The sequence below is a fragment of the Fulmarus glacialis genome, unplaced genomic scaffold (assembly GCF_000690835.1).
Source record: "Fulmarus glacialis isolate BGI_N327 unplaced genomic scaffold, ASM69083v1 scaffold40376, whole genome shotgun sequence".
In the NCBI taxonomy this organism is placed as follows: Eukaryota; Metazoa; Chordata; class Aves; order Procellariiformes; family Procellariidae; genus Fulmarus; species Fulmarus glacialis.
In genome coordinates, this window is record NW_009219473.1 from 1 (window position 1) to 11,032 (window position 11,032).

The 11,032-nt window shown below is 36.9% G+C and overlaps 1 protein-coding gene across 1 annotated transcript; it reads right to left on the reverse strand.

Annotated features, from left to right (window-relative positions):
* Positions 1-2,928: 2,928 nt before the first annotated feature.
* On the reverse strand, positions 2,929-10,420 carry LOC104070441 (chromosome unknown open reading frame, human C17orf85; the record flags this gene model as incomplete). The annotated part of the gene is made up of 8 exons (XM_009580393.1): positions 2,929-3,777; positions 4,303-4,467; positions 5,677-5,834; positions 6,655-6,940; positions 8,051-8,157; positions 8,489-8,588; positions 9,335-9,443; positions 10,347-10,420. Coding segments are annotated over 8 exons (1,235 nt in total), but the record flags the coding sequence as incomplete, so codon positions are not given.
* Between the last annotated feature and the right edge of the window lie 612 nt (positions 10,421-11,032).

Below are 11,032 nucleotides of genomic sequence, written 5' to 3' on the forward strand. Positions count from 1 at the left end.
GGGGTGGACCGTGCCACTCCTCCAGCAAGGCGGGGATGGGCCGGGGCGTCCATTTCCTGCAGTGCGGCCCGGGAGGGAGACGCGGGCATCGGGGCCTTGAGGCTTCTCTCAGCCTCGCTAGGCCGGTAGGACCCTAATTTTAGGCGTCCCTCTACTCGGTTGAAAGCAGGAAAGGGGGTTCATTAAGACTGGGCTGGGACAGGCTACACCTGTAGCTGCAGGGACCCTCATCTTGCCCCCAGGAAGGCACAAGCCCCACTCAGGGCAGCCAAGGGAGCATCCACAGGCCCTTCACCGAGAAGAGGTGCAGCACTCTCCTTATGATGTATGTTCCAGCAAAACTGGATAGATGAGCATGATTTCAGACCACTTTTATTTGGAACAGAACAGCTGTTTAAATAAAAGTTTCATTATTTTCACATAAAATGTCATCTTGAAGTGAAAATACGGGGTTTTTTGCTTTCCTTTCCCTGTTAAACACATGGGCCACCACCTGCAGAAAAAAAGCCCTCGCTTTCAAGTCTCGCCACCAACGCCACACGTTCAGAGACTGCCCGAGGAGAGCTGCAAGCACAGGGCCCGCAGCCCCCACGACGAGTTCTTTTGCACAATGCAACAGTCACCTGAACCATTTACCAAAAAAATACCTTTTTAAAACAGCGAAAACTTCCTAGAGGAAGGACTAGTGTGGTCCTATAACAAGTCACCTAAAATTCAGAAACATTTAATTTTTCCTCTGAGGCATAGATCCTACAGCAAAAGCCAAAGCCAAACTTCTTTTTGCAGTTTTCAAGGTAAGTTCCTTTTAGTAAAAGACATAGGTTGCACTTCTCAATATCAGAACATTAATTTTCTGTATCAAATTCCTTGAAGGTGGCCTTTGTAGGTCTTGCATTCTTTTTATTACGCAAAGAATTCTAATTACTTAATTTTGCTCCTTACATTGAAATTGTAATTTGTCTAACCTGGAATATGCTAATATCCAGGAGTTCAGTGAAAGATGAAGAACACATCAGCTAAGAGCCAAACAGCTGACCACAAAGAGAAAGGGACTTACAACAAAATTCTCCATGCAATCTCTGTCTAGGTCAAATAGATTTATGTTACCCATGTTGAGGAAAAAGCATCCACTAAAGATTCAGTGCTTATTTTTAATTATCAAAACCCAGAAGTTCATGTAAAGCAGCTAAGGAAGACCAAAGCCAGAATTCCTGACACCAGCAAACACTTTCCAAGGCTTCTCTGTACACCATCAAAAAGCAAAACCAGGCAAACACTAATTACAAAAAAACTCTCTACAGGTCCCTTCAACAGTAAACCTCTATTTTTCTTGCAGCTAAGCTACCATGGTCTCATTAACACACATAACCCTCCCACCAAACCATAAACACGATGGACCCAACTAACATGGAGGCATTTGTAAGGCATGTTTATGACTACCTGGAAGACAGAACCAGTTGTAATGGCTCCTCTTCAACTAACGCAAGCCTTTGCCTACATCGCTTTTGTTGATTTCATACATCCATTAGTTCAGATCTTTTTTATCAGTTGAAGAGATTCTCTGTTCCCATTCTGCCCTTCATACCAGTTAGTCTGTCCTTCACCAGGTTCCAGTTACGAGTATTTACATGGAAACACAGCGGTTATCAGCAACATGAACAGCAGACCACAACCAGTTGCTGAGCTTAAAAACATGCAAAGATTCACAACAGCGCAGAAGCCTGTCTTCATAGACCAGGTACGTGATTCCTATCTACCATCTCCTTTCAGGAAAAGGAAAGGTCATAATGGATTCAAAGCAGTAATACAACACAAAGGTTTACTGGCAAAAAGACATTGGTTAAATAATTTCATCAGGATCTTGAGAAATGAGTACGGTATGGGTATGATGCTATTTGAAAGCTTTGGAAGGGGTATTAATGAAAGCACACATTAAAATGTATTATTACAGTGATCAGACATTGCAGTCATTTACTCTCAACAGTACTTTCATGAGACATATTTATATATTCAATAATTAAATATAAAATCAAGGATGAGTGTCACAAAACAAGGAAATAATAAGGCTTGAAGCCTAGTCCCCAGATTACCCTTCTAGTCACTGTACCTTTCATTTTTACCTTTAATTTTACATGCTGCTATTCTTACACATAATAAAGCAATAAGAAAAGTTAATTGCAGACTCCTTGCTTTTGTGAAGCCTCAAACCTACTTCAACTTAATACAAAAATAGGGGGAAAAAGAGAAAACATTTGTTTGTTACAAAGCAGAAAGGGGAAGAGATATTCATACACATTCTGAACTGACAGAACCTAGGAAATAGGGACAATGCAAACAAATTTTCAGACTATCAAAATGTAGCAATGTTTTTGCTACCTGTTCTGTTTACCAGAATGTGATGTGCTATCATTATTCCTTATTTAGAATTATTGGCAATCAAAATAAATGCCATAGGCAAAGAGAAAAAATTGCAGTTGCACACTGATCAAACCTTTTTCCTACCTAGAGAGGGTATGTGGGTAGAAAAGCTGAACGTAACAAGTCAACCATGTGCACATCCACATGTACTATACAGTAAGAACATTCAAAAATATTGACATGAGACAGTGATCCTATAGTTTTCCTTTTCTCTTTCAGTTATATATACATAGTTAAACAGCACATGGGAAACACCACTGTAGCTTTCACTGTGCCCAACAGGAAAATTCTCACAAATATAAAAATGTATGCTTTTAAATCGTTAGATTTCTTCAAAACATAATACAGATGAAATGAAAGAAATAATTTCTTATGTAACAACAAAAAAAATTAAACCCTTGGGAATTTACACAATTCTCACACATCCAACTTTGCAGTCTTGAACATCTCAATCCCTGCTACAGCAGAACATAGTAACACCAAAATAAATGAGCAGAATTCCTTGAGAGCAGTGATGCTACTTGGATACTATGTGAAATTTCGCTGTACTAAAATGCTTAACTTAGATTTACATTCAGTATTTTGGAGGAAGGGAATGTAATAGTCCCTTCATGCTTTATCCTTGCTGGCTGCCTACCCAGGAAGCATTATTGTTATTTCTTCAAGAGGAAAGGAAAGGTGCTGGTAAGAGCCAGAAGGGCAAGGCAATGACGTTCATTATGAAATGCCCTGTTCTTTGGATGAATTGTGTAAAGTATTTTGTTAAAAGGCTCCATGTTAAAAATATTAAGAACAAAAAGATCTTCTTAAAAATACAGAGCATTTCTGCGTCTTCTTTTAAGTTCAAAGCTTGGGGAAAAGTGTTTTGCTAGAATTAACTAAAGGTTTGCTGTAATAAACATGTATGACAATGCCCTACGTAACACAGGGCCAACCACAGACTCCAGACAAACGTGATTGCTTTAGGTTTCAAGTGGTATATGCATCTCTGTTTTTGTATAAAAGGAACAGAGACACTTCTGGAACCTTCACTGCAGAGTCTTTGCCAGTGTCCAGCTTTTGGGCAAAGGAAATCTTGCCACATTGCAGAGTCACAATCTTCAGGATCAGAATGTAAAAACAATCATGATTCAGTGTCTGATCCAGAACTGCTTTCTCGGCTGATTTCAATTTGTAGAGATGGTAAGTTATCCAATCGACTCTTTTTTTGCCGAGACTGTTCTTTTTCCTTAATGAGAGCACCCCAAACCCGCTGTAGCTCTGAATCATCTTCCTCTGGAGATGCCACAGAGTTTTCAGGTTTATCTGAAGTCTTTTCTTGTGTCTTCGGAGCAGACCCTAATCGGGTCCATAAATTACCTAAACAGATGAAAACCAAACATTTTAAAAAAAAAAGATAGGACTAAGAGGAATTCTGGAGGAACTCTAAGGAACCTAGTCTTAAATTCACTGCATCCCTTTAAACTCCTCATACTACTCCCACCTTAATGTTTGGCATGGAACTTACTATGCTTTGAAGCAGTAGTTGAAATTAAAATATGGGAGGCTCAGTACAGTCTTGTTCACCATTTCCCATTTGCAGAGAACGCTACACACAGGTCTGCAGTGCCATTGCATTCATTACACTCGATTTAGTGCCCTGTTTTGACCACAGTTTTAAAGTAGTCCTCTACTTTTAAGCATATCTATATAAAAATATTGTTCATAAAAATACTCAGCTCAACCTACCTACATGTATTTAGATTTCTGAAAGCTCTGAACAAACATTTGCTAATTCATCTTTAATTTCACTCAACTGAACATCCTTCATGATTTTCTACTGAAATTTCTCTTATATTCTAAAAACAAAGGCACTGCAGCATTACATTTCTCCATAAAACTAACCTGATTTCTTCTCTCTGGTATCAGAGTAGAGGCCTTTTACATCTTGTTTGGGGATTCCTAACCGACTGTGTACATCCGATATTGGTTCTCGACGAGGAGCACAGGTACTACTTGGAGGTTTAATTTCTGGAGAATGTGGTCGTTTTCCCAGTCTTTGCCGCACATCTAGGGATATTTTCAGTGATTAAAATGACAAAAATCATGATGCATTGACTTTATTCTGCCAGCTAATTTTATGCTCGTTGCACAATTTCAAGAACTTGAAACTAGACAGATTCTCTGTTTTTATCCTTTCTGTAGTCTTTTCATTACGTCTTTCATACTCGGATTTCAGTCCTGGCAATATCTGCAATAAAATTTATGCAGATTTCATTTTTCTTTTTTTTGGCAGTAAATTTGGCATCTAATGTTTTCAGGTTGTGCTATGTCCAGAAGATCGAAAAAGTAAGTTATTCCATGGCTTGCTGCATTTCTGTTTTAGCAGCACAGCATGTATGTATCCAGCATGAGGTATGATTGTACAAAAATTGGTATGCCTTCAACGATTCTTTTTGGATAATAGATACCTTGCTTTAGAATTCTAATACTGCTTGGTATTTTGCAGAACAAAATGAAAAATAGAATATAAGAATCCTAAATAATTGATACTTAACCCATGATACGAGTCTTACATTCTGAAGTTTGTCTGATTTAGCTAGATATTCCTAAAGAGGGTTCAAACAAAAACATAAAGGCAAAGGAAGTTATAGGATTTATGTGCCACCTTGTCAGAGCCCCAAAATGTGCAAGAGGGGTAAAATATATTAACATAACTTCTACATTACACTGACTCAAAAAAAGTATCTTTCACTTATCAGTCACATAATCCTCTGAATATTATGTATGTCAAAATCAGCTGAAATTATCCATACCTGAGTCAAAAACGCAACAGTCAATTAAGCCCAAAAATACACCCTGCCAGTTGAAAAATACATCTATATTCAGGTAATACATGTTCTTTCATGTAAGTAGGTAGTGTGTCACGTTTCATTTTGTACGTGAGCCCCCCACGTGCTACGTTTCTCAGAGTCATACAGAATCTCTGCCTCAAGGAGTGAGCAAATCAAAAAGGACAAAGCAGGGGGAAATAGAAACAGGCAAATAAATTGGATAAAAATAAATGTCATTCTTTCACTCAAATGTACTTCATTCTTCCCCAAAGCAATCCCCAACTCAGCCTCTTAGTGAGGAAAAATTAACTGTACGGATGCAGAAACTGCTGCTGAACAGAATTCCCTTGCGTTTGTAAGTTGCAGTGGAGCACAGATGTGAAATGAATATATCCATTTTAATGAGCCAGTCACAATTCTGCACAATGTAAGAGTTTAAAATTACCTGATTTTACAGTGCTGTTTGGCTGACGTGGCCCAGTATTATTCTGACGTTTTTCTTCTAACAGTAGTCTTACATCCGCAACTTTCTCTGATGATCCTTTACTGCCAATCCGATTTTTGATGTTACTGGTTGCTATGCTATCTGCTCGCATGGAATTCCTAAATAAAATAATAATAGATTTAACGTCCCTTAAATGAAATGAAATCTAGTATAGTTCTTAAGTCTTCTTGTGTGTAAAATTACACCACAGAAAACAGTAATATCAGGATTTCTCTACTGAGAAACAGAGGTAAAAACATTACTTAGAAGAGCATGCGTTCCAGTCAAAATCCTAAGTTTAGCAATAATCACATGAATATCTCAGTATCCATTTCAAGGCAGGTATCGAGTTTGTCTCCTTAAGAATGTGCCTCTGGGTCAAAATTCAGAGCAGATAAGCAACTTTGAAATTGTTAAAGGACTTGACATTATAATGAACTATAATCATACTACTGAAGGGATGCATGTTGAGGTTATTTTAATAATCTACAATGTATGCGATTTTGGTTAATATGCCCCTACTGAACGTAAATTCCTTTTTGTCGTCCACACTTAAGGGTTATTCTTCTTTCTGAGAAAAGAGGAAGGGGTAAAAGGAAAAGAGAAAGAGGAGTTCTTTCTCCCTAGCCTAGCTATGAAATGCAAGAAGTTAATTGTGCTTGCTTGCATAAATTTCTATTGATTCCACTAAGCTTCATTATTATCAATAAGGAGGGTTACAGAAATCTGCAAAGGAAGCTATATTTAAAGAATGTTAATTGTAATTAAAAGCCTGTATCACTGTCTTCTGTATTTTGTATTTCTTTTTAAAATATCTACTACAAAATTATGTTAAGAATTGAAAAAGTAGCTTCAGCAGTTTGTCTTTAAGCTTTGACAGCTCTGTCACTAATTAAAATTTAGAATGCCTTTTCACTGATACTTTTAAAGAATATTTACCTAATATTTTTCAGTTGTGATTCCACCTCATCTGCATACATTGTCATTTTCATGCTCTTTTTGGGAGAGGGTGTTGATATCATTTTCAGTTCAAGATCATAGTCCATTTCATCAGAATCAGATGCACTAGCACTCGATCGTCTTGCTGCACTGCGGTCTCGGGACTGTTTGAAAGCTTGCAGTTCATCACGGTACTCTACCACAACTCTGTCATCTTCATCCATATCCTGATCTTCTTCCTCCTCTTCTTCCTCCTCAATAGGCTCCTCAGGAACATTTACTAAGCCTGTAGCAAAACAAAATGATTCTGATAAACTGAAGTTTATAATTCATATAAGGTACCTTAAAACCAAGGCAAAAAAACCCCAACCCACTGTAATTAACTATCCACTACAAATGAGTCTTTCTCTAAGGCTAAAGAGAGAGAATATTTTGCAAAATATTCTAAGTGGAATCTATATTACAGAATAGCCTAAGTGGAAGAAAATCGCCACAGGAGAAGAAAAAAGTCCATGGTGTTCACTATCTCAGAAGCCTGCTCAAGCATAAAGCTGGACTGAATGTATAAAGTAAAACTGCCTCTTGTAGTAGGTGCAGTTCATACTTCCTGAACTAAGCATAACAATTCCTATGATCTTGCAGGGCTTAATGTGACAACTGCTGGCTCCGCAATAATCCTTTCAAGCCCTGTAAGCAGTAATGCCAAAAAGAACACACATATCATTAGTATGAATTTATCACATATACAGATTTAAATATAAATCAACAACTTAAATTTAGTCATCAGCAGTGTGCAAGCATCTTTTCAGAAAGCAGTACATTAACAACATGCAAAATCTTCCATGAAATTTGATACATCCATGGCTGTATTTTTAACAGGCCACTCATAGGAAACATCGACACTGTAACTGTCTCACGTCAAAGATTTTTACACCAATTATTTTTCTAATGCACACCCCCTGCCTTAGGGAGTAGATGAAGATATTCAAGCCTAATTAATAGAATTTTCTAATCTTTATTGTTCTACATCTAGAGCTTGCTTTTTCATAGAATGGAAGAATTGACATAGCAAGTACGACAAATTGCCAAGAAGTTTAAAGAAGTTCTCTCTTCTTTTTGCCCTTGATGCGATAGCCCCCATGTCCTAAACTCGTAAGAGAAAAATATCACATAAAAAGTAGCAGCTAGTTAAGTAAGCCAATGAGCAGCGTGAAGTTTCTGCCCCAGTTGTTCCCTGCAAAATCTTAAAATGCGATTCAGTTATAGATATATTTTTTAAAGGTACACTTCACTTTCACGCACCACAGGGGATTACATGAGGTGTTGTTTAAGGTCCTTTCCAGTCCTCCATTCCCCGGTTGTGTTCTTACAGGGTCGACATATTGGCATCAATTACCTGAATGACGATGTTTATAAGGAGGAGTCAAGCCAACATCATCCCCAATAAGTGTCCTTTTCTTTATCACATCCCGATGGATTCGACGTGAATGATATCTTCGTTTCCTGAAACACCATAAAAAGAATGACATTCCTGTCACAGAAAAGGCATCATGAATGAACCATATTCAGTCCTGGATTAAGCATATGCAATTATCACTTACTTTAACAGCAGACATACATTTATGTGAGAGATCTGTTCTGAATGTTTTGAATATAAACATTCTTTATTTTCATGAGAAAATACTCTCCTTGCAAATCCATAGTCACATTGCAAAAACATTATTTATGCATAAGCTACATAAACTGAATAGAAAGAAAATCCACAAATTAAAACAGTTTTAGACTATCTTGTCCAATTACTTGCAATGTTCCAATTCCTCTATCCAATACTCACCAAGAATTGCTAAGAATCCCCTTCATGCCTCCATAATTCGGATTGCCGTATTTCATGTAATACTGGCTTCGCCTTGCAGCTCCCAGCTCTTTTTTGTCATCTGAAAAAACATAAATTAAAGGAGTATTTCCCTCTTAGAATACTAGCATAAAAATAAATAACTATCTAGTCAAAGACACAGAGAGTGAAAGTAAGACTGAGTATGTCTAACAGATCAGCATTACTTCAATCTCCTTCATGAAGGATATAATTTTGCTGACACCTCTGAAATTTCTCCTACCACCACAGTTTTATTTGTGTCTAGAAACTTAATTCTAGGGAGACTGAGTTTCTACATATCAGCATTACATCCCACTGTAACTGCTGGAGGCTATACTTACCTTATTCATGACCTTTCTTTTCTTTCTGGATGTGTCACCTTCCCACATGGCCCAGGAATTATATGGATTTTCATTTTACTCAAAAATATCATTTAATATCTCAACTGTATTTAGCAATAATTTCCACTAATACCTCATCAGCATCTCAAACGATTTTCATATTTATAAAATGTGAAATTTACCTCTGTGAAGAAGGGCATCATAAAACCTATTCTATGGTATTAGGAAGAATGCCCTGTGCCCAAGATAAAATTTTTATGTACAATAATTTTCATACAACTTGAACTGGATTTAATTCACACATTAAATGTGGATTTATTGCAAAATCTTAGATATCTACCTAATGATTAGCAAAAAACCTAACAATTTTGCAAATAAAAACTAGGTACTTCAAGTCATTAATTAGTCAACAAATAAAACTACAACAAGCGATTAATTCATTATGCTTGTTAAGCTGTTCATTTACCTTTAGTAGCAAATCTCATGAATAGCTTGTTTCCTTTAGCCAGTTTATTGGCAGGGCGAAGATCATTACGCAGGAGAGAATCCTCTTCTACCTGGGAGAGGGCATCCAACTTTGGGGGGCAAAAAAGGTATTTTGGACTCAAAAATAAAATTACTGTTGAACGAAAATGGATTGCTTACAGAGAAGCAACCAATTGATTATTGAGTTACTTTTCAAATTATGTTCAAATGAACTCTGCTTTATTTGACAAACTAATGTGAATTTTTAAAGTAACTTGCCCTAAAGATTTAAAATATTTCCTTCTCTTCCTTCATAACATTATCTCAGATTACTAAATCCAGTAATTTTGAAATGACACTATACTACTGACTGAAATGCAGAAAATATATAGCACAACTTTGACACTGAAAAACAACTATTTGGTTTTTTTGCTTGTTTCGTATCTAAATGGTTTTACTAACAGGTTCTCATGCCCTCACACAATCACTAAAAATCTTTTTTTTTCCATTTATATCTACTTTATAGAAACTAAAATTCAGACTTCCATGATGTATGAGTGTTCACTGAGCCATTCCTAAAGAAAATACTAATCACACCTATTATATATTCAGCCAGTGAAGATTAAATTACTTACAAAACACCAATGCATATGCTGATTCCCACACATATCTATGGACAGCCTAAATCCTATTTGTCTCTTTAAGCACTGCTTTCACTGCTGAAAGGCCGTTGCCTTCCATTATTGTTTTTTCATTGCCTCCTCTCAGCAGAAAAGAGCAGCCCGTCTAGCTCTTACATGCTGGATGCCCTGGCACTCTTCAAAATCTACTTTCACAAAACATTCTTACACAGCTATTCTCACCAACTTCCTGTCATTTCCCCATCTAATTTACTTTGATAATTAAATTGTGAATTGCAAATACATGTGGTTAAAACTATAATGTTAGGAAGACTTTACACCAGTCAAAGCAAAACTTCCATAATAGCGTTTTCACTTTCCTTTTGTACTGACCTCAACGTCACTTGGATTGTCATCCTCAACCTCGCCTTCTTCCGTCTCATCATCAGAACTTTCCTCCTGTTTTTCTAAGAGGGAAAATAATTGGGGGGAAAAAAAATAACCTTCATTTTAGTGTGTCAGTCACATTTGATTATTATTTCCTACATTCTTTGAAATCAAACTGAAAGTGTTATCCTTTCTTCTGTGCAGCCTAGAGTATAATCAAAACAGTGTCTACAGAAATTTGAAGCACGCGTGAGCACAGACTAACATTAACTAGACAGCCTCTGTGCAGATAACTGCCTGCGGCAGCACACATGGATTATTAATTCTTTGAAAGCAAATGAAATTGCACTGCATTTCAGGGTATGACAAAGATCAGCAAGACCAAGACTGTAAAAGGCATATAAAAGACTATTTCCTTCAGCCTCCCTTTAAAATGCTGCAAGTATCTGCAAGTATACAATACTAACAATGTAAAACAGGTTATTATTCAAAAGCTTAGAAGTTTTTGAGAGAAAGCAGGAGGAAAAAAAAAAAAACACCTTAGTGACTTAATTTCAAAGTGAAATAACTAACAGAAGAGCGCACATTTCCAGAACAACTAAAATTGTGAGATGCTTCCATAGATTTTTCAGGGTTCTTTTTAGCTCAGAGTAAGAAAATGGATACTGGAGTATTTTTTTTCCTCAAACGGG